Below are 23,729 nucleotides of genomic sequence, written 5' to 3'. Positions count from 1 at the left end.
CATCAAAGTGAAGCACTTTCCTGAACAAACAAAACTGAGAGAATTCAGCACTACCAGGCCTGCCTGCAAGGAATGTCAATACTGTTAAGATGGCATTACTCCCCAAACCGACCCACAGATGATCCCTCTTAGAATCCCGGCTGGCATCGTCAGACCCGCCCCTGCTCCACCTTCACACCTTCCCTCTGTGTGGTGCCCCTCTGCCGCTCTATGGACATGTGTGGTTGCACGTAGGGTCCAGGATAATGTCCTCATCTCAAAATCCTTACCTTAATCATATCTGCAAAGACCTTCTTCCCCTCTTCAGCCTACAATAGCAAAAATATCTTGGAAAAAGAAGAAAGTAGGAGGAATCAGTCTACTCAATTTCAAGACTATTATATAGCTAGAATTATCAAGCCTGTGTGCTATTAGAGGAGGAACATACATGTCTCTGAGTGAAACAGAAGAGATGGCCCAGAAACAGACCCATACAAGTGTGGCCAGTTGATTTTTGACAAAAGTGTAAAAGCAATTTATTGGAGGAAAGATAGCATTTCAACAAACAGTACTGTAGTAATCAGATACCCATAGGCCAAAAAAAAATGAACCTTGATTTAACCTCATACAAAAATTAAACTCGGGCTTCCCTGGTGGCACAGTGGTTGAGAGTCCGCCTGCCGATGCAGGGGACACGGGTTCGTGCCCCGGTCCGGGAAGATCCCACATGCCGCAGAGCGGCTGGGCCCGTGAGCCATGGCCACTGAGCCTGCGCGTCCGGAGCCTGTGCTCCACAACGGGAGAGGCCACAACAGTGAGAGGCCCGCGTACCGCAAAAAAAAAAAAAAAAAAATTAAACTCAAAATGGATCACGGGGACTTCCCTGGTGATGCAGTGGTTAAAAATCCGCCTGCCAATGCAGAGGACACAGGTTCGAGCCCTGGTCCAGGAAGATGCCACATGCCACAGAGCAACTAAGCCTGTGCGCCACAACTACTGAGCCCACGTGCCACAACTACCGAAGCCTGCGTGCCTAGAGCCCATGCGCCACAACAAGAGAAACCATCGCTATGAGAAGCCTGCGTACCGCAGCAAAGAGTAGCCCCCACCCACCTCAACTAGAGAAAGCCCGTGCACAAAACCAAAGAACCAACACAGCTAAAAGTAAATAAATAAATAAATTTATTTTTAAAAAAAAAGATCACAGATTCAAATGTAAAACTATAAACTTTTAGGGGAAAAAAAACTTGAGGGAAATATTTAGAATCTAAACCTACTGTGATGGTTAATTTTGTGTGTCAACTCAGCTGGGTCAGATATTTGGTGAAGCATTATTCTAGATGTTTCTGTGAGGGTGTTTTGGATGCAATAAACATTTAAATTGGCGGACTTTGAATAAATCAGGTTGCCCCCTGCCCCCACTAGAGAGGGTGGCCTCATCCAGTCAGTTGAAGGCCCTCAGACAACAGAAGACTGACCTCCCGTGCAAGAATAAATTCTGCCAGCAGACAAACTTCGGATCTGAACTTCAACACTGGCTCTGCCCTGGGTCTCCGGCCTACCATCCCACCCTTCAGGTGTTGGACTTGCCGACTTGTGTAATCACATAAGCCAATTCCTTAAAATAAATCTCTCTCCATACACAAACACACACACACACACACACACACGCCTTATTGCTTGTTTCCCTGGAGAACCCTGACTAATAGAGCTATACAGCGAGTTCTTAAGACTTGACACAAAAGCCTGATCCATAAAAGGGAAAATTAATAAATTGGACTTTATCAAAATTAAAAACCTTTGCTCTGCAAAAGACACTGTTAAGAGTACAAAAAGACATTGGGAGAAAACATTTGCAAATTATATATCTGACAAACGACTAGTATCTAGACTATACTAAAAAAAGACTCTAATCAGCTTGATGCTTTCTGACCACCTAGAGGGGTGGGATAGGGAGGGTGGGAGGCAGGCTCAAGAGGGAGGAGATATGGGGATATATGTATATGCATAGCTGATTCACTTAGTTATAAAGCAGAAATTAACACACCATTGTAAAGCAATTACACTCCAATAAAGATTAAAAAAATAAAATAAAAAGTTAAAAAATAAAATAAAAAAATTTTAAAACTCTCCAAACTCAACAGTACAAAAGTCTAATTAAAAATGGGCAAAGGCCTTGAAGAGACATTTCAATGAGAAGGATCTACTGATGGCAAACAAGCACATAAAAGGTGTTCCACATCATTAGCCATTAGGGAAATGGAAATTAGAATCAGGAGCGATTACGACACACCTATCAGAATGGCTAAAACAAACAAGTGACAACACCAAATGCTGGTGAGCATGCAGAGAACCTGGATCACAAGCACTGCTGACACAAATGTAAAACGTACAGCCACTCTAGAAAACAGCTCGGCAGTTCCTCGAAAAAGTAAACGTGCAACTGCCATATAATTGCTGTTTAATGTTCTTGAAAAGTTAAACAGCAATTATACACACGGGCATTTATGCCAAAGAAATAAAAAAGGTATGTTCACACAAAAACCTGTGCAGAAACGTTTATACGTAGCAGCTTTGTTTGCAATAGCGAAAAACTGGAAACTCAGACATTCTTCAATGGGTGAATTATTTTTAAGTACGGTACATCCATACCATAGAATACTAGTCAGCAACAAAAAGAACAAACCCTGATACACACAACAGCCTGGATCAATCTCCAGAGAATTATGTGGAATGATAAAAGCCAATCCCGGGGACTTCCCTAGTGGTCCAGTGGTTAAGAATCCACCTTCCAACGCAGGGGACGCAGGTTCAATCCTTGGCTGGGGAACTAAGATCCCACATGCTGCAGGGCGACTAAGCCCACACGCCACAACTAATAAGCCCATGTGCCACACCTAGAGAGCCCACGCATCTCAAATACTGAGCTTGCAAGCCACAACTAGAGAGAAGCCCACGTGCCACAAAGAAGAGCCCGCACACTGCAACAAAGATCCCGCGTGCCGTAACTAAGACCTGACGCAGCCAAATCAATCAATCAATAAATAAATATTTTTAAAAGCCAATTCCAAAAAGCTACATAGGCTGTGAGTCCACTTATATAACATTCCTGAAATGACAAATTATACAAGTGGAGAACAGATTAGTGGTGGAGAGCGGTTAAGCAGCGTTGGGGGTGGGAGGGGAGCGGGTGTGGCCATTAAGAGGGCAACATAAGGGGTCCTCGTGTTAATGGAAACACCCAGCATCTTGCCTGTACCAACGTCAACACCCTGACTGTGATACTACAGTCCAGTCTGACAAGACGTTACAACGGAGGTAAATGGACAGAGGGCACAGGGGACCCCTCACTATGGTTTCCTATCACTGCTTACGAATCTACAACCATCTCAAAATGAAAGGTTAATTAAAGAAGACTGATCAGTACTAACCTGCCAGAAGAATGAAAATCTCCTAGCAGAGACACGGCGGGGAGGGTGTAGATACTGACTGGGAAGGGGCTCATGGCTTTACATAAGCACAAATCCATCAAGCCGTACATTTAAGATTAGTACAATTTACACACGTGATTATATGCTATGCCTCAGTGAAAAGTTATTTTAAGTTGCCTTCTGATTATTAATCTTGTTTACTGTAATCATGATATGATTATGTATAAAAAAATTTTTAACTGTCTGTACATTTATCAACAATGAAACCATGGGCAGCTTTTAGCAGAAGCTCTTTAGGTGGGGTGGTGAAGCCATATGAGACCAGGTTAAGGAATGAGCAGGAAATGAGCAAACACAAAGAAGCAAATACGTGCAGCTCTTTCCAGAAGTTGTCAGTAAGGAGTGATACGGTGATACTTGGAGGGGAAGGTATTGCTGAAGAGCTTTACTAAAATAGGAAAACAGGAGCAAATGTACATCCTGAAGGAAAAAACTTGGTAAATAATGAGCCTAAAGCCATATGAGCTACACAATGTTTAGCAAAAGGTTTGTGAAAAAGAGGGAAAAGCAAATACGAAGAGACCACTCATTGATAGAAGATGCCACGCCTGCACTGCCGGTACCTGGGGGAGATCACCGATGACACTGGTGCACCTGTAGGTTTCATGGTGGGAATAACTGTAACAGAAACGACGACGACAACAGTAATGACAGCTCTGTGGTGCTGAATGCGTGCTGCGATAGCCAGCCCCGAGGTGACCCTTAATGTCCCGTAGCCTGATGTTCACACTCCGTGCTGTAACCTCCATACAGAGCAGGGCTGAGCTGTGTGATCGCCAAGACATGACAGGGTGCAACTTCCAACATCGGGGCGTAAAAGACAATGCAGCTTCCACCCGGCTCCCTCTTGGATGGCTCTGTCTCGGGGAAAGCTAGTCACAACATTCAAGCATCTGCAAGGAGGCCCAAACAGCACCAGGTGAGTGACCATCCTAGAGGCAGCTGCTCTGGCCCGGCCAAGCCTTCGTAAGACGCCAACCCCGTGAGAGACCCTGAGCCTTTAAAACTACCACCTAAGCTGCTTCTGAATGACTGACCCACAGAAACTGTGACATAATAAATGTTTGCTGTTTTAAGCCAGGAGATCTGGGAGCAATTTATCAAGCAGCAGTAGATACCTACTCTACTTGCTTAAGTGCCAGGCACAGCTGTAAGCCTGCTAGGTATACAGGAACCCACTTGTGATCCCCATGTCAGGAGGAGGAAACTGAGACACACAGAAGTTAAGTAACCGGCCCCAATTATCAGTCAGCCGGTAAGCGACGTGGACCCGGATTCAAATCTAAGGACAGCTCGATGAATTGCTGTGCATACGTCCTCCCCACGCAGAAGCAGTTCCCACCCCACGGTCTTCACTTCTGCCGTGAAACAGAAGGCAAGACTATCTGCTAGGAGAGCAGGGAAAAGCAGGTGGATCAGAGAACTGAATAAAACGGAAAAGGTTTGAAACAGCTGCCACGAAGAGCTAGGACGAGGTCTGGCTAGAGAAATGGAACAGGATTTCCAAACAGTCCAGGAGAGGTTAGGAGCCACGAGCTTCCACGGAGTGAGTTGAAGATGAGCACAAGGAAGAGAACACAGGGCTGCTAGTGGACCTACACATACAGCATAATTTCAAGTGTGAAACAGTGGTGATGGCCAGATGGAAGAGAAAACACACGTCTTTTCCAAGTCCAACTAATACATAAGGAGCCACATACAGAACAAGTCCAGGACACACGAAAGAAATATTCTACATCAAAGTATCACGTAAGGACTGAAGAAAAGACTAAGACGAATGATGATAAACTGACAGTAACTGCCTTGATCTCAAGCATCAGAAGTTTTTCTAGAGAACCTTCCCTTTTTCCTGTCTCCATTCAAAATGTCACAAGAAAAATTAAAACCTATAAAAGAAAAAGAACATACTAGTTCCATTACAATCAGACCACACCTTAAGAGCAGCCTCACTGACTTAATTTGATGAATAACTCTTACAACAGAGCTTTAGGCCCAAAACTTATCAAATTCACTAATAATTAAACTTTTCTAAACACATTCAAGTTTCAGTTTCACGCATGTGCTTTTAAAATTACTTCACTTTACTTGACAAACTGACACAAAGTAACCTCAAAATAAAAGTTAGTTAAGGGGGGGGATATCAAACCGTAGATGCAAAATTTTTTCAAGGCTAACATTCAATGCAAGACACTTAAGACACAAAAGTGCGTGAACAGAGGTAAAGGTTTGTGCATTCTCTCTGTGTATATATATATATATATATATATATATATATATATATATATATAAAATATTCAAAGTTAATAAACAAGTTTCAAAGAACAAGAGTTAGTATTAGTAGTTAATATTCCTGTGACATTTTTCCTCTTATATCCATTATTACCTGAAGACTTAGTGAAAACAAATCAAAATGAGTGCAGCTAGAAAACATACTTTTTCCAGTAAAAGAAATATCATCCCTGGATAAACTAAGTAAATCCTTTCCACATAATGGGTAATCAATCGAGAGGGGGAAAAAAAGTGTCCACACTTCTGGCAGTTCTAGGCCTACAAAGGAACAAGAAGAATTAGAGAAACCCTAAAGTGAACCTCCATCATCCCCCAAGTTATTTCACATATTCTGTCTCTCTCGGTTGGGATAAACCCATGTACTCTGAAAACATAAGGCAAAACAAACAATTCTTAAGTCTTACGAAGATTTTAATTAAAATAAAACCTATAATTAAGAATGGATAAACAACAAGTCCTACTGTATAGGACTGGGAGCCTACAGTCAATATCCTGTAATAAACCATCATGGAACAGAATATATGAAGGAGTGTGTGAGTGTGAGTGTGAGAGTGTGTGTGTGTGTGTGTGTGTGTGTGTGTGTATGACTGAGTCACTTTGCTGCACACCAGAAACTAACCCAACACTGTGAATCAACTACACTTCAATAAAGTAAATTTAAAAAAATTTAAAAATAGTACCACCTATAATTAAATGGTTATGAAGGTGGCACAAGTGTTCCATCATCCACTTTCAGTCTTACCCTTATCTGCTCAGTGGAGCTGCTGCTAAGCTCATCACCAGACTCTGAATCCTGATGTATCCGTTCCGAGCCTTCTCCTGCTGAATCACAAGACTGTTCCTGGGAGAAGCCAGCTTTCTCTACGTCCAAGAACTCCGGACCAGGAAAGTGACCAAATAACCGTGTCCTATTCTGTCCAGAAACTTTGGGAGAATGTGAGTCACTGTTGAACTTTCCATTATTATGGGTCAGGTCCAGGCTGAGGTTGACAGTCTGACCTGGAATATAACTGGGTCCAAAATTCTGATTGGCATCACGAATAAGACCTGTTCCTTGAACAGATGGCGACAGCTTTCCAAAACTTGAAAGCTCGGGCAGTTTGTTCACATTTTCTGTGGACCTCTGAAGGTGGAGACTCTGCATCGCTTTCACAGAATGATTCGGCAGCCCCGCTGCCTGTTTCACAGGCGGCATCAGGGCTCTGCGGCCGACCTCCCTCACATACTGGGCAGGCACATAAAAGGCTTTGGAGTTCTCATCCAGCTTCACCTGCCACCAGTCATCGTTGGTCTTCTTCACCAGGATATATCGCTCCCCTTGTTTGATCACGACCTTTCTGTCCTTCGCTTCGTATTCGTAATCATATTCCACTTCAATATACACCTGCCCTGGAACAATCTTCCCACCTCTGTCAGCCATTTTCATTCCGTAACATTCACCTCTCAAAAAGGACGCTTTGCCACATTATGGCTCTGTGGCTTGTTGGATCAATACGGCTATTTTTAGTTAAATGAAGGAAGAGAATGAAGAAAAAAGTTAACATAGTCTGGATTTTTAATATTCGTTCACAAGCATCACAGAATAAAGAACATTACCTTCAAATCTCAAACCCAGAAATTAAACATGTTTCTAATACTGTACGTATGGTCCTGCATTACAAACGCTCTCATTCTAACTGTATTCTACATTTTTCAGTCGTTTATGACCAAAACTGAACCAATGACTGGAATGGTAAATACGCTAACCAACCAGACGTACGACTATCAAAAATAAGAGGTGAGAAGAACTTTCCTTCCTTTCATGACTACCTCAAACCTCCTTCACTTTCTTAGAAAGGCTCCCTAACAATAACTAATACATAATAGGCACTTATCAAGGCCAGGCATTGCTCTAGGTTCACTGTATGCCTTATTAAAAACCCTCTTTGAAGCTGAGGCTGAATTTCAATGACCCTGAATTTCATTCACTGACCCTGTATTCTTTATTTTCTAAAATGATCAAGTGCATTAGTGAGCTTAAAAAAAAAGCTATCCAAATATATGTTTCATTTTCTAATATAAATTGATTAAAAAGCAGCATTGTTATTTTTAGGCAAAATACACACAAACAAGAGAAAAGAAACTGCTAGTTTACTTTTGTTTCCTCTTACATCCACCCCAGGACGACCACATCCTCGTTAAGCTGAATCCCACAAATCCCAGCAAATAACCAGTCTTTTTATTTGTAAATTTTACACACACTCACACACACACCATGCAAAGTCTACTAGAAATATCCTTAAAATGGCTTGAGAAACCTAGGATTCACTTTTACAATTCCAAATATTTTAGTACCTCATAAAACACAGCATTCAAGCTTCAGAATGATCACAGCATCTCGATTTTGCTACAATTCAATTCGAGCCCCGACTACTGTGGGACGAATTGTGTTCCCCAAAAAGGTATGTCTAAGTCCTAACACAGGACCTGTGAATGTGACCGTACTTGGAACTAGGGTCTTGGCAGATGCAATCAACTTGAGATGAGTTCACATTGATTAGGGTGGGCCCCAAATCCTTGGAGACAGGGAGAGGAGACACAGAGGGAATAAGACCACGTGCAGACAGAGGCAGAAATGGGCAGTGAAGCAGCTACAAGTCAAGGAATACCAGCAACCGCCAGAAACTGGAATGGGCAAGGAAGGATTCTCCCCTAGAGCCTTCAGAGGGAGCACAGAGGACCTCTGGCTCCAGAACTATGAGAGAGTAAGTTTCTGTAGTTTTTAGGTCACCCAGTTGGTAGCACTTTGTTACAGCAGCCCTAGGAAAACACACTCAACCCAACACTCCAGGATCCTCAGGCAAACCAGAGTAACTCTGACTAGTGAGATGTACCAGCAATGTTCCCACAAGGTCGCGTAGCCTCCCAATTTTCCTCAGCACCTAAGTACCAGGCACGACACTATTTACACTATATGTGCAGTAACCACCATGCCCCTGGGGACAATATCCTCTGAAACAGACAAAGCCCAGGTGATAACTAGTTAGGCATACAATTTCAGCAACTAAAATTTACTTTCTAGACAAACTACTTGAATAATAAATTTAATATAGTAATGTTGTTTCAAAAAAAATAATAAAAATAAAAAACTTACCTTAGAAGGAGAACTAAACAGCCAGTCTTACATTTAAACCTATAGAAAAAAAAAATAATAAAGTTCATTAACTTTAACCGGGATTGCTTAAAGAAGGCTAAGAATGCAATGTTGCTCACGGTTTTAGAAGCATAACTTTTTTACAACAGCTATAAGGAACACAGTACAATTTTACATATCACGACTGCGCCCAGCACCGCCCTCCAGACAAAGCACACTTCACCACTGCCCCTCCTACTTCATTTCCACTTCGTTTCCACTTCATTTTCGCCCATAGTTTTTAGCCTGACAGAAATACTTTTTCAAACTTCTAATAACATGAGAAACAACTTTTGTAAAATCGTTAGTAAAAAACAAACCCAGAATGTGAGACATTCTATGAGACACACACCTGAACTCTTCAAAAACTCAGTATCATGAAAAATGAAAGAGAGAGAGATTCTTCTAGATTAAAGGCGACTACTGACACACAACACCCAAACCCACTCAGTGTCCTAACAGGTACCTAAAACCTAACCATATCCAAAATCTACCCCCGACCCTGCCCAATCTGCCTGGTCTTTGCCGACACAGTAAATAGAGATTCTAAGCTTCAAAGCAATCAGCCTTTATATTCACGCATTACCAGGGCATTAGTCACTATGAACGTTAATCCTTTTACCTACATAAAAGGTTTTCACTACAACTTTTCAAAATTCCACATTGAAATACTTATCCTCGGGTGATGTTTTTTTCTCTTACTTTCCAGGAAGTAATAAAATAACTTACGAAACATCTTTGAAGATCCTGAAACAAGTCAGGGAATACACAGAAGGCTACAGGAACTCAGGTGTACCAGAAGTGCTCAGACACTGATCCGCAGGCGTGGAGCAAGGGGAAGTATGAAGAGGAAGGAGTAAACGGCATGGTTTCCTGGTAGCAGGGGAGGGGCCGTGGGGTGGAGTGCAGCACAGGTTAGCGGCATCCATGCCCGTCCACGCCCGGCCTCATGACCACACCTTCCCCAGCGACCGCAGAGGTATGGAGGAAGAGGAACCAGGGAAAACGGGAAGTCAGTGTCACCACGCTCAACATGGGACACCCAAACTAAAGCTCTCAGTACTGTAAAGGACATGAGAAGTGGGAGGACAAGAAAGACGGAGAAGCAGTCGAAAGACATCCAGATAGAACAGGTAGTTGATACAAGGCAGATGACATGAGCAAGAGTGAGCACAGGGGTAACAGGACCTGAGAACAGGTTTCTAGTTAATACGGGGATGGGGGTGGGAAACGAACTGGGAAGCCCGAGACGACTGAAATAATAAACTTCTAGAAAGTCACGTAGCAGGAATTATGTATCACAATCCAAGGTCTAGGAAACGTTAGATAAAATAAATATGAAGAGAAAAGCCCTATTATAAACTACAGCTTCAAATAAAATTAAAATAATTGTGGGGTAGCTCTACAAACTTGGATCTAAGGGAAATTTATCTGCATATATGTGAATAACATATGCTGCCTATTTTTATTTAAAAACATAAGCTGTATTAAAACAAATGTTTGTGGTTTTAATTTTGGTTTGTTTCTTCGTCTGTTCCCCAAACTGTGGATTCTTTTTTTTTAAGTCTTTTATTGAAGTATAGTTGATTTACAATATCATGTAAGTTTCAGGTATATAGCACAGCACTTCAGTTATATATACATTCTTTTTCAGATTCTTTTCCCTTATAGGTTATTACATAATATTGAGTATAGTTCCCTGTACTATACAATAGGTCCTTGTTGATTATCTTTTTTTTATTAAGAGTGATTATCTCTTTTATTTTTAATTTTTATTTTATTTTGTTTATTTATTTTTTGGCTGTGTTGGGTCTTCCATTGCTGCACACGGGCTTTCTTTAAGTGTGGTGAGCGGGTGCTACTCTTTGTTGCAGTGGGCGGGCTTCTCACTGTGGTGGCTTCTCTTGTTGTGGAGCACAGGCTCTAGGCGCATGGGCTCAGTAGTTGTGGCACGCGGGCTCAGCAGTTGTGGCTCGCGGGCTCTAGAGTGCGGGCTCAGTAGTTGTGGCGCACAAGCTTAGCTGCTCCACGGCATGTGGGATCTTTCCGGACCAGGGCTCGAACCCGTGTCCCCTGCATTGGCAGGCGGATTCCTAACCACTGCGCCACCAGGGAAGTCCCTTGATTTTCTATTTTATACAGAGTAGTGTGTGTATGTTAATCCCAAACTCCTAAGTTATCCCTCCCCCCACTGTGGATTCTTCTCTTTAGATTAGGTTGAGCACTGTTTATCCTGCTATCTTAACCTCTCACAAGTATTTCGGTTAGAATCTTGTTCAACTACAACGCCCTCTGAGCACAACACTCCTCCAATTGAAATACATTCTATACTTATCACCACACTCCTCCACCCTTTTTCATCACACACACACAACTACTAAGGACCCAACCACCAGGATAAGAGTTTTTGCACATCTACTATTCGGTAACAACCACTGCTCTTCTTTGAGGCGTGAAAAGCCTCTTACCAGTGGTCCTCTTCCTCAAGCTTCAACAAGAACAGACACACCCAGAGACACACCACTTTTTACAGCTTTTACTTCTTCCCCACCCGCCCCCCAAAGTCAGGTTCATTTCTAACAGGCTATCTTAAAATCTAATGGTCTCCTCCTTTCTGTCTACCAATTTTTCTCATTTTCTTTCCTAGCACAAATTACACAGCCAGCAAATGTTATCTTCCTCCCCCAAGACATGTGCTTTAATCAACTACATCTCACAGCATGAGATCCTTACCAGGTACATCAAAGAGTAAACAAGTAAACAAAGTCTTAAGAGGACTGGGATAAATGTATCCATAATTAATGACCTTACAATTTAAGTCTGATACATACATGTACAACATACTTAGCAATTCTAACACCATGAACAACAAAATGCTAATATAGCCTCACACACATATTAACCCACTTAAAAATACCACAATTTAAGCACTGATTCTTGACACCAAGTCCTCCAGTAGCTTTAAAAGTACTTGTTTAAAATGAACACTCCCTAAACAACCCTCTACTAAAGAAATCAATTAAACTTAATGAGCACAACAAAAAAGTTAAAAACAACTCCAGCATAAGTTCCACAATAAGAAATTATTCCACCAAATAATTTTGTAGATTGTACACTTAACAAGAAATCACACGCCGTGATAGGGCACCTAAGGTTTTCTTCTTAATGCATTATCCCTGTTTTCCAAGAATAAAAACATACAGAATATAAGATATATCTTTAGGCCTAAAGAACAGAAGCAAAATATACTCATTGCTATTATAAACTATTCTGGTCATAAAGAAATAGCAAAAATAAGAACAGCAGAAAGGAGACAGGAAATAATCAGGTAACTGGAAAGCAGTAGAAAACTCAGCCAAGCATAAACTGGTAAAGGAAATTCAAAACCCGATTGAAATACGAAACAAAAATGAGGAAACAACAAAAGAAGTACTTGGGAGAGCAAGCATATTTTAATAAAAATGATATTTGCATGGAGTATTTCAGAAAGATTTGTGCCATCAAGTCTTTCTTAGAAATGAGGTAGGGACTTCCCTGGTGGCACGGTGGTTAAGAATCTGCCTGCCAATGCAGGGGACACGGGTTCGAGCCCTAGTCCGGGAAGATCCCACATGCCGCGGAGCAACTAAGCCCGTGTGCCACAACTACTGAGCCTGCGTTCTAGAGCCCACGAGCCACAACTACTGAGCCTGCGTGCCACAACTACTGAGCCCGTGCGCCTAGAGCCCGTGCTCCACAACAAGAGAAGCCACTGCAATGAGAAGCCCGTGCACCACAATGAAGACCCAACACTGCCAAAAATAAATAAATAAAATAAATTTTTTAAAAAAAAGTATCCGCCTGCCAATGCAGGGGACACAGGCTCGAGCCCTGGTCCAGGAAGATCCCACATCCCTTGGAGCAACTAAGTCCATGCGCCACAACTACTGAGCCTGTGCTCTAGAGCCCGTGAGCCACAACTACTGAGCCCACATGCCACAACTACTGAAACCTGCACGCCTAGAGACCGTGCTCCACAACAAGAGAAGCCACCGCAATGACAAGCCTGTGCACCGTAATGAAGAGTAGCCCCTGCTCGCCGCAACTAGAGAAAGCCCGCACGCAGCAACAAAGACCCAAAGCAGCCAAAACTAAAATAAATTTATAAAAACAAAACAGAAAAACACAATGATACACCACTCCATACCCATTAGGGTGGCTACTGTAAAAATAACAACAGAAATAACCAGTGTTGGTGAGAATGTGGTGAAACTGGAATTCTTATGCATTGCTGGGGGAAATGTAAAATGGAGAATGCAGTTTAAATCACCTTATACCTGTCTATCCCAAAACCATAAAAATCACTAAAATCCTCATACAGCTTTTACAGATCCTCTTTCAAAGTAAATATTAAAAGGCAAATAAACATTCAACCTTTTAGAGAACTGAAAAGTAGCACTTCTGTAGCACACAGACAATGATGAACTACTACTGCTACCAATCCCCTAGAGGTTTCTGTCCTCTACTGGGGAAAAAAAAAAAAACCCACAAAATTCCATGATTATTCATTTTTATTCCATTTATTTTACAAACCATTAAATATCCTATAATGCAAACTAAAACCAAAACAAGATATCACTACCCACCAACTATAATAAAGTTATTTTTAAAACACAAAGACAATATCAAGTGCTGACCAGGATACCAACAACTGGACACACATTCAGTGCTAGTGGGAATGCTAAATGGTATAGGCAGGCAGTTCAGTAGTTTCTTATAAACATACATTTTCTCTCTTTCTCTCTCTTTTCTTTTTCTTTTTTTTTTTGGCCACACCGTGTGGCATGTGGGATCTTCATTCCCGGACCAGGGATCGAACCCGTGCCCCCTGCATTGGGAGCATGGAGTCTTAACCACTGGACCACCAGGGAAGTCCCTAAGCATTCATTTTTTGTTGATTATATTCTGGGCCATGAAACAAGTCTCAATAAATCTAAAAAGACTGAAATAATATGAAGAATCTTCTCTGACAATTGAATTACATTATAACTTAATAAAAAGATATCTTAAAACCCACAAATTTGTTGTTAGAATTTAAACAACATACTTCTAAATGCCTCAGAGGTCAAAGAAGAAATCAAACAGGAAATTTGAACCGGATGAAAACGAAAAGGTGACAGCTCAAAATTTGTGGGATGCAGCTATAGTAGTGCTTAGAGAAAATTTATATGCTAAATGCCCATAATTAGAAAAGAAAAAGGTCTCAAATCAGTGATGTAAACTTGCACTCTAAGAAACTAGATAAAGAGCAAATTAAACCCAAAGCAAGCAGAAGAAAGGACACGATTAAAGTCAGAGCAGAAAGCTGTAAAAGACAGAAAAATGTTAGAGGGAATCAATGAAACCAGAAGGTAGTTCTTCAAAAGGATCAGTAAAGGATCAGTAACACTGACAATCCTCTCGCCAAACTGATCAAGAACTAAAGACAAGAAACACAAATTACCAGTATCAGGAATGAGACAGGAGATATAACTACATACCCTAAAGACACTGAAAGGAAGATAAGAGAATATTATGAACAGCTTTATGCTGATAACTTCAACAACTTAGTGAACCAGATAAATTCCTTTGGCAAATTACCAAAGCTTGCTTAAGAAGAAACAGATAACCTAAATAGTCCTATATTTATTAAATAAATTGAATCCATCTTTAAAAATCTTCCCACAAAGAAAACTCCTGGCCAAGATGACTCCACTGGTGAATTTTACAAAATGTAAGGAAGATAATACCAATTCTACACAAACCTCTTAAAGAAAATTGAAACGGAGGAAAAACATCCCAACTCATTCCATGAAGTCAGAATTCTCCTCATACCAAAACCAGACAAAGACGTTATAAAAAAGAAAAACTACACACCAATATCCCTCATGAAAATAGACACAAATGTCTCAGACACAAACTTATCTCCAACAAAGAACTCATATCTAGAATATATAATAACTGTACAAGCCATTAAGAAGACAAATGACCCAATTAAAAAAGGGAAAAAGATAGGAACAGACAAGTGTTCATATCCAAGGAAGATCTATAGATGGTAAATAAGCCCATGAAAAGATGCTCTACATCTTTAGTCGTTCGGGAAATGCAAATTAAAAACACAAAGAAATAACACCACACGTCTACTAGAATGACTAAAACTAAAAGACTGACAATACCCGTATTTCTGAGAATGCGGAGCAACCAGAACTCTCAAATACTGCTGGTGGGGATGTAAAATGATACAACCACTTTGGGAAAAGTTGGGGAGATTCTTAATAGCTTGAAATATACATCTACCATATGACCCAGGGATTCTACTCCTAGGTAGTCACCAAAGAAAATGAAAACACATGTCCACACAAAGACCTGTATGTGAATGTTCACAGTGGCTTTATCTGTAATAGTCCCTAATTGGAAACAACCCAATGTCCACCAACAGGCAACCGGATAAACCAATTGTGTAATATCCACACAATAGGATATCACTCAGCAATTAAAAGGAACAAACTACTGATACACACAACAAACTGGATGAATCTCAAAATAATTTTGCTGAGTGGAAGTAAGTCAGAAAGAGAAAAACAAATACCGTATACTAACACATATATATGGAATCTAAAAAAAAGAAAGAAAATGGTTATGAAGAACCTAGGGGCAGGACAGGAATAGAGACGCAGATGTAGAAGATGGACTTGACATGGGGACGGGGAAGGGTAAGCTGGGACAAAGTGAGAGAGTGGCATGGACATATATACACTACCAAATGTAAAATAGAGGGCTTCCCTGGTGGCGCAGTGGTTGAGAGTCCACCTGCCGATGCAGGGGACACGGGTTCGTGCCCCGGTCCGGGAGGATCCCACATGCCACGGAGCAGCTGGGCCCGTGAGCCATGGCCGCTGAGCCTGTGCATCCGGAGCCTGTGCTCCGCAACGGGAGAGGCCACAACAGTGAGGCCCGCGTACCACAAAAAAAAAAAAAAAAAAAAAAAAGTAAAATAGATAGCTAGTGGGAAGCAGCCACATAGCACCGGGAGATCAGCTCCGTGCTCTGTGACCACCTAGAGGGGTGGGATAGGGAGGGTGGGAGGGAGACGCAAGAGGGAGGAGATATGGGGATATATGTATATGTATAACTGATTCACTTTGTAATAAACTAACACACCATTGTGAAGCAATTATACTCCAATAAAGATGTTTAAAAAATTTTGCTGAGTGAAAAAAAAAAAATCCAGACAAGAAAGAGTGCATACTGTATGATACCATCTACATAAAATTCTAGAAAATGCAAAGTCATACATAGTGACAGAAAGCAGCTCAATAGTTACCAGGGAATAAGGGCAACAAATTACCTTTGGGCTCAAGGAAATTGGGAGGTTGGTGATGGATACGTTTGTTATCCTGATAATGGTGATGATTTTAGAGGCACAGCTATTCATATGTCCAAACTCATCAAACTACACACTTAAAATATGTCCAGTTTATTTTATAGCAATTATACCTCAATAAAGCTGTTAAGACAAAACCCTTATAATGCAATGGCTTTATGCAGGGGACACGAATTCGAGCCCTGGTCGGGGAAGATCTCACATGCCACAGAACAACTTTATATATATTTAGAATGGCTTTACATACATATAAAGGATATTCTGTAGGGTAAAGATACCAGCAACTGGAATTCTCATTCACTGCTGGTGGTAATGCAGAGTGGTACAGCTACTTTGGAAAGCATTTGGGCAGTTTCTTATAAAGTTAAACATACATTTAACATACGATCTCGCAATTCCTCTTCTAGGTATTTACCCAAGAAAAATGAAACCATAAATCCTTGAAAAGGCCTTACATGAACATCTATAATGGCTTTATTCATAACAGCCAGAAATTGGAAATAACCCAGAGGCCTATCAACTGGTGAATGCCTAAACTAACTGTGATACACTCATCTGTAAAACAAGAAACTATACAAACTTCAGAAGATCCCTGTGAAAATGGGTAGAGAAAACATGAAAAAGTACTTAGTAAATTATAAAGCGTGATAAAAAGCATCACATTAATCACAGTTTACTCAAGGAAGCCAAATGGAGACAAAAGCATATACACATATAGTATGTAGCCTTTCATGTCTGGCTTGTTTCACCTAGAACAATGCTTCTGAGAGATTCATTCATGTCTTTGTATGTATCTGCAGTTCACCCCATTTTATTGTTGAGTGTTTTATTTTACTGTATGTATATTTTAACTCAAAACTGATTTTTTTTAAACCAGTAATATACAGCAAAATACAGGTAATTTTCAACTAACTTTAAAGATATCACTCTAACTTGTAAATGTATTCTGAATTCTCCTGTGGTAAAGGAACAGAGAACTCAGGGTCGGAGGACTGAAATTTAAATCAGGATTTGCCATGTATTAGCTCTCAGGCCCTCAGCACCTGAACTATCTGTAAAACAAAAGAAACAACACAAACCTCAAAAGATCCTTGTGAAAATGGAAAGAGAAAAAAGTACTTTGTAAACTACAAGGCATGATACAGAACATCCACATTAATCAGTGCTTACTCAAAGAAGCAAAACTTGCAGAGAAGGAAAACACTCACAAATGAACTGACTGCTCTTAAATTAGTCCCTCCTCAAACGTCCCTGTTTCTGCCTCTTGCTACCTAAGACACGTCACCTAACGTCTCTGAGCCTCAGTATTTTTTCCATTTTTGAAAAGGAGCTAACTAATGGTACATATCTCATATTGGGAGAGTTAAATGAGTAAATATGTGTAAAGTACTTGGTATAATCCCTAGCATATGCTAAGTGTTTTATAAGTTTTAGCTCTTATTACAAAAATACTATTATTGGGAATTCCCTGGAGGGCCGGTGGTTAGGACTCTGAGCTTCCACTGCAGGGGGCCTAGGTTCGATCCCTGATCAGGGAACTAGAATCCCCGAAGCCATGAGGCGTGGCCCACCCCCAAAAAATACCGTTATTACCCTACGAGACCTAACAGTAGCCTCCATCCTGCCCACCCAAGCTGCAGTAGTGCAGGTCATATTAGTGACCTAGATCACCGCTTCTCACTTTTAGTGAAAGGCGGCATCACCTGGAGAGCTTCTTTAAAAAAAACATAAAATAAAATAAAATAAAATAAAAACATTCTTTTAGATGAGCTTTAGATTTACAGAATTACTGCAAAGACAGTACAGAGTTCCCATATACACTGTACACCGTTTCCCCTACTACAAACATCTTACATTAGTATGGTACATTCGTCATATTCAGTGAACAAATACTGATACCTAATAATGTCCATATTCCTTAGTTTTTCCCCAATGAACTTTTTCTGTTCTGGGATCCCATCCAAAACATCACATATACATTTTGAAGTCATATGCTGCAAGTTACTGAAACTCCAGATATTCTAATGAGAGTAGGTTTGAGGGGGGGCCCTAAAATGTACATTTCTAACAAGTTCCCAAGGGTTGCTGATAGGGCCAATCTGAACACACACTTAGAACAGCACTGATCTGGATTCTAGACTCCAGAACCATGCTTTTCAACACAGCAGGCAAATGTGGTTACTGAGCATGTGAAGTATGGCTAATCTAAACTGAGACGTGCTGGAAGTGTCAAATACATATGGGATTTTGAAGATGTCACGCAGACAAAAATGATAATAAAATTTATTTCATGGTTTCTTTTTAACTTTACCTATCATGTGAGTACTAAAAACTTGAGAATTACACAGGTGACTGGCATTACATTTCTACTGGACAGTAGTAGTCTGAAGTCCGGGCAGCATCGGTATCATCTGGGGCTTGTTAGAAGTTCAGGTAATTCCCATGCACATAGAAATCTGAGAAGGACTAGATTATCAACAGGGGAAGGGTGCTTAGAGACATCAGTGTCTGGCAGTTCAGTTCAAATGAAAAGCTGCTCAACTGCAAACTGAAACTGCAAAATATTAAGTCAATATAATAAGAAAATGGCTGAATCACTGCAAAGCCATCCACAGATGAGGATGTGGCACAATTAGAACAGTTAACAATTGAAGAAAAGAAAACACAAAGATAGTGGCCCAATGGGTTCCTCAAAAGAGAATAATCATTGAAAAGCATGATTTGAAGCACGATGATGCAATGTGGTACCATCCTGCCTTTTCACATCTGATTCATTCTACAAAGCAGTGTGTATTTGCAATTACGACTAAAATTGTTAAATATAAGATAAAATAAACGTTTAATTTCACTTTTCTCTCCCCCTATTATAAAACTGTACTGCCCATTTTAGGCAGATTTACCTTTAGCTGCTTTTTCCTAGTACCAATTTTCTCAGATAAGCAAAAATCAGTACTACCACTTAGTAATTTTACACATCACCACATTCACTGTTTGAATTAATCTAAACTGTTTATTACCCTTTTGTGCTCAGAAATGTCAACTGCATTACTTAAAGAACTTACATTCGTAAAACCCATTTTCTGTCAACCTATTAAAAAAACCACTCAGCAGATACTTTCTAATTAATGAAAGAAAAGCCAAATGACTGACTACAAATAACATGCTGTTTTTCTGCAGTATTTACAGATTTTCACTTGTGCCTCACAACAACTAGTGCAGTAATTTGAAAAATCTAAAGGTATATAAAATATTGACTATATATGGACAACTATTCTATAGAGGGCATCATATTAAGAATCAATGAAGGACTTCCCTGGTGGTGCAGGGGTTAAGAATCTGCCTGCCAATGCAGGAGACAAGGGTTCGAGCCCTGGCCCGGGAAGATCCCACATGCCGCGGAGCAACTAAACCCGTGCGCCACAACTACTGAGCCTGCGCTCTAGAGCCCGCGAGCCACAACTACTGAGCCCGCGTGCTGCAACTACTGAAGCCCACGCGCCTAGAGTCCGTGCTCCGCAACAAGAGAAGCCACTGCAACGAGAAGCCCACGCACCGCAACGAAGAGTAGCCCCCGCTCGCCGCACCTAGAGAAAGCCCGCGCGCAGCAATGAAGACCCAACGCAGCCAAAAATAAATAAACTAATTAATTTTTTAAAAAGAATCAATGAGTTAGCAATCTTCTCCAACATCTGTCGTTGATCAAGTATAAATAGAAACCTATCAGCCAGTACTGCGGCATGCACACGTAATCTGGTACATTAGACTGTATTTAACTCATTTTTCCCCAGAGAGCCCCCCCCAGAGCAGCAGAGCTACTACCTGCAACCACAGGTCACACCTACATGCCCAGCTTCTCTGGCTCTTCGGGGTGCCCCACTCAGGGTCAAGTCTTCAGAGCCCGGCTCACTAATCTGGGCTCCCAAATCCCTGCTGTGAAACATTTCCAAGGCATTTTTAAAACAGAGAGAAAAAGAAAGAGAAAATACTGGAGCAGCAGCCAGACTGTCTACTGGGACCAAAAGATAGACAAAGATGCCCCATCCTGTAACGCACCCTCCTGCAGATCAGGAAAGAACACTGGATATGGACCAACATACACCTCCAGGCCCCCGTTTCCCAGCGTTTAAGTGGGAAAGAGGCGTGGCTAGGAGCTGGACACTTGTTTTAACCACCTTTCACTGTAACATTCAAGAGTCTTTGAAGGTCTCGCCTTCAGACGCGGGGGGCAGAATCTGAACCCGAGCGACTCCTCTTTCAAAGCTCGTTCCTCTCTACGTCACCTCCCCTTAGGAGCATGTGCGTAATTGCTCAATAAAGTCTACCTCATCATGATTAACCATAAGGCAACACGAGTGTTAACAGGCTCTACCGACAACACACACTCTACTTGGAAAGACATCAGAACTCTCATAAAGCCACGCTCTGAACATTTTTGTTTTCGCCTTCGCAAGTGCACTGAAAACTGCGGCTGCAGCCAGAAGGAAAACATCACACGCCTCGAGAACGCCAGGAGGCCGTGCCCTTCTCAGGGCTGATGACCCTGTGGCCTTTTCGTCTCAAAGGGTCTTCGGTACCTTCAGCCGCAACACGTCAAAGACAGTCATGTTTATAAGACAACCCACCACCCCCGAGGACAATGCACAGCATTCTTTAAACTCAAGGACCCGGAGGAGATTCCTTGCAGAAGGGCTGGAAAGGAGCAAGAACCCACCGAGCAGGGGCGGGGCACCTCTGAGGGCTGCAGGGCCCCGCGTGCCCAGTGCTGAGGTCAACAGCCCTCGAGGGGAGGCCCCGGGGGAGGCAGGTTGCAGCCCCGGCAGCGCTGGCGGAGCGGGCACGGCGGCGGCGGGAGGCCAGGAAGGAGGGCGGCACCGCCGGCCTTTAACACACGCACAAGCACACACACACACACAACCCAACACCCTCCTTCCTGGGGGCGGGGCGGGGCGGCGGGCACTGCCCTCTCACAGGAAGTCAGGACAGCCGGGGGGCAGAGGAGCCGCAACTTCCAGCCATTTAAACCCCGTCGCCCCCGTCGGCCGACCGGCCGGCAGCGGCCCCCGGCCCCGCGCCCGCCCCGCGCCCCGACCCCGCCGGCCGCGCCCACGGCCGCACCTCTCGCACCCCGGCGCCGCCACGCGCCCGCACACGCCTCCCCCAGCCCCTCAGCCCCGGCCCCGGGCGCCTTTGTGCAGCGCCGCCTCGACCTGCCCTCCGCCCCGGCCCGCCCCTCCCTCACCGAGGGCCCGGCGGCCCCGCGGGGGACGGCTCCCTCCTGGCCCGGCTCGGCGGCGGCGGCGGCGGCGGGGCGCCCTGGCGAGCCCGAAGGGCGCTCACTCGGCGGCGGCCGCGGCCGGCGGGTCCCCGCAGGCTGCCCTCCCGGGGAGACAGAGTTCCAGGGCACGTCGGAGCGCGCCGGCGCGGGGGCGGGGCGGGGCGCGGGCACGTGACGGGGGCGGGGCGCGGGCACGTGACGGCCCGGCGGGCGCGGGGGGGACCGGCGGCGCGGAGCTGTGGGGGGAGGGGAGGCCGAGGGAGGGGCGCGGCGGGCGCGCGGAGCTGTCGGCGGAGGGGGCGGCGGCGCCGGGTAAATGCGTGGTGGGAGATGCCGAGGAAGCGCTTGTGGGGAAAACGAGGGACGGGCGCACGGGAGACGGCCGGAGCGCGGCGTGGCGGAAGCGGGACCCAGGGAAGGAGGGCCTGTCCCGTTCCTTGGCACGCTGGGAGCGCTGCCGGCGTCGGTCAGCCGTTCCCGCGCCCGGAAATCCCGCGGGGGAGGCTCGGGAAAAATCCTCACGCGACCTCAGCGGGACGGAACGCAACTCTGGAGGCCCTGATCCTTGCGAAGCTGTCCTTCGCCGGGACCACCCGGGCAGAGTGCGGGGCCAGCGCGCACACTCCGCGGGCGGGCGGCGCCAGGGCGGCCTGACCGCTCACCCCGCGCCCCGCTGTCCACCGGCCCGCAGTGTGCAGGCCCCGGGGGGACCACGGTGTCATTGCCCGAAGTCACCCCAGCTTGCAGCGCTTGCAGGATGGCAGCACAGACTCCGGAAGTCAGAGGCGTGAAAAGGTTTCCCGTGGGGATCCGGGGGCGGGAGTTGTGCTGGCCTGAGAATCGAGAGAGACCTGGCTTCTGCCATTGTCACTTCACCCGTCCCGCTTCAGCTGTCAAAGGAGCATGTTGACAAGTCCGAAGGCTCCTTCTAAACTCTAAGATTCACCGACTGAGAAAACTAACTGATGTGTATTAGGACTGCAGAAACCATTCATTAGTAACCATTTGTTGATCGTATCTATTATGGCCGGGATGAAATTTTAATAATACAAGAAAAAAAGGTCAGGCTGTGATTCAATAGCCACTCTCTGGAACTGGCTCTTTTCTGTTCTTCACCTCATGCTTGCAGATGCCGTTGGATCTGGATCTAATGGGGGTCTAAAGTTGAACGATATTCTCCTTTTAGAAAGAAAAGATACATAAGCCTGAGACCATACTATCTCTGCCAATACACTCGATACCCCCTTTCCTTGGCATCAGCGGTCTTTTCTGTCTCCCTCAGTTTCTAACAAGTAACCTTTTCCATGCCCTTGTTCAGCAGACACAGTATTGCTGCTGTATGATTCTGACACTGTTTTCCATAAAATCCTTTGTGATCTCTTTGTAGAACCAAAACAGGGACACAGCAATAAGGAAACTGTGCCCTGATGGGAATGTGCTGATAACCTTATCGTCCCTACGCCCCAAGCCTGAGTGGGCACCCTTGGTTTCAGCTAGAGATAGAACCAAACAGTTTGCACATCCTTGCTGATCTGCCTGTAACCCCACTTCCTATTTCACAACCTAATCTCAGATGCTACCACAATGCCCACAGCATGCTGATCACTACCAACAGCAGATGGAGTCAGATAAAAAGAGCTCTCGCCCAAGTGTGTTGTTTAAAAGGACCTGATGGAAAGCTATCAAATCATATGCAGCATTGCCTCTAGTTAGTTTTTAAATCACACTGGTAGCGGATGTCTGGCGCCAGGGCTCAGGATCACAACGGATCATTTTCAGGATATTGACATTTAACTCGCTTCTTAAGAAGTAGCCTAGGGCTTCCCTGGTGGCGCAGTGGTTGGGAATCCGCCTGCCGATGCAGGGGACACGGGTTCGTGCCCTGGTCCGGGAAGATCCCACATGCCGTGGAGTGGCTGGGCCCGTGAGCCGTGGCCACTGAGCCTGCGCGTCCAGAGCCTGTGCTCCGCAACGGGAGAGGCCACAATAGTGAGAGGCCCACATACCGCAAAAAAAAAAAAAAAAGATAAAGAAGTAGCCTAGAGTTCCAAGATGTAAGCTCCACAAAGGCAGAGATCTGAGTTTGATTTGTTTAGATACATGTGTCCAAAAGCCTAAAAG

The 23,729-nt window shown here is 43.7% G+C and overlaps 1 protein-coding gene across 4 annotated transcripts in view; it reads right to left on the bottom strand.

The window, feature by feature from the left end:
- The window catches only part of ARHGAP12 (Rho GTPase activating protein 12), a 111,867-nt gene extending 90,192 nt beyond the window's left edge, over window positions 1-21,675 (bottom strand). For 3 of the 4 annotated variants that reach the window (XM_060097798.1, XM_060097799.1, XM_060097800.1), the window contains exons 1-3: window positions 21,573-21,674; window positions 8,893-8,931; window positions 6,502-7,256 (exon numbers count right to left, since the gene is read on the bottom strand). In XM_060097798.1, coding sequence (XP_059953781.1) covers window positions 6,502-7,185 — 684 coding nt within the window. In that variant the 5' untranslated portion in view covers window positions 7,186-7,256; window positions 8,893-8,931; window positions 21,573-21,674. Of the gene's footprint in view, window positions 1-6,501; window positions 7,257-8,892; window positions 8,932-21,572 lie in introns of all 4 variants that reach the window. The other variant, XM_060097801.1, reaches the window with a different exon arrangement.
- Between the last annotated feature and the right edge of the window lie 2,054 nt (window positions 21,676-23,729).

Source organism: Mesoplodon densirostris, chromosome 4, assembly GCF_025265405.1.
Source record: "Mesoplodon densirostris isolate mMesDen1 chromosome 4, mMesDen1 primary haplotype, whole genome shotgun sequence".
NCBI classification, from domain to species: Eukaryota; Metazoa; Chordata; class Mammalia; order Artiodactyla; family Ziphiidae; genus Mesoplodon; species Mesoplodon densirostris.
Note: the sequence above shows the minus strand (reverse complement) of the source record. Positions and strands in the feature narration are given on the sequence as shown.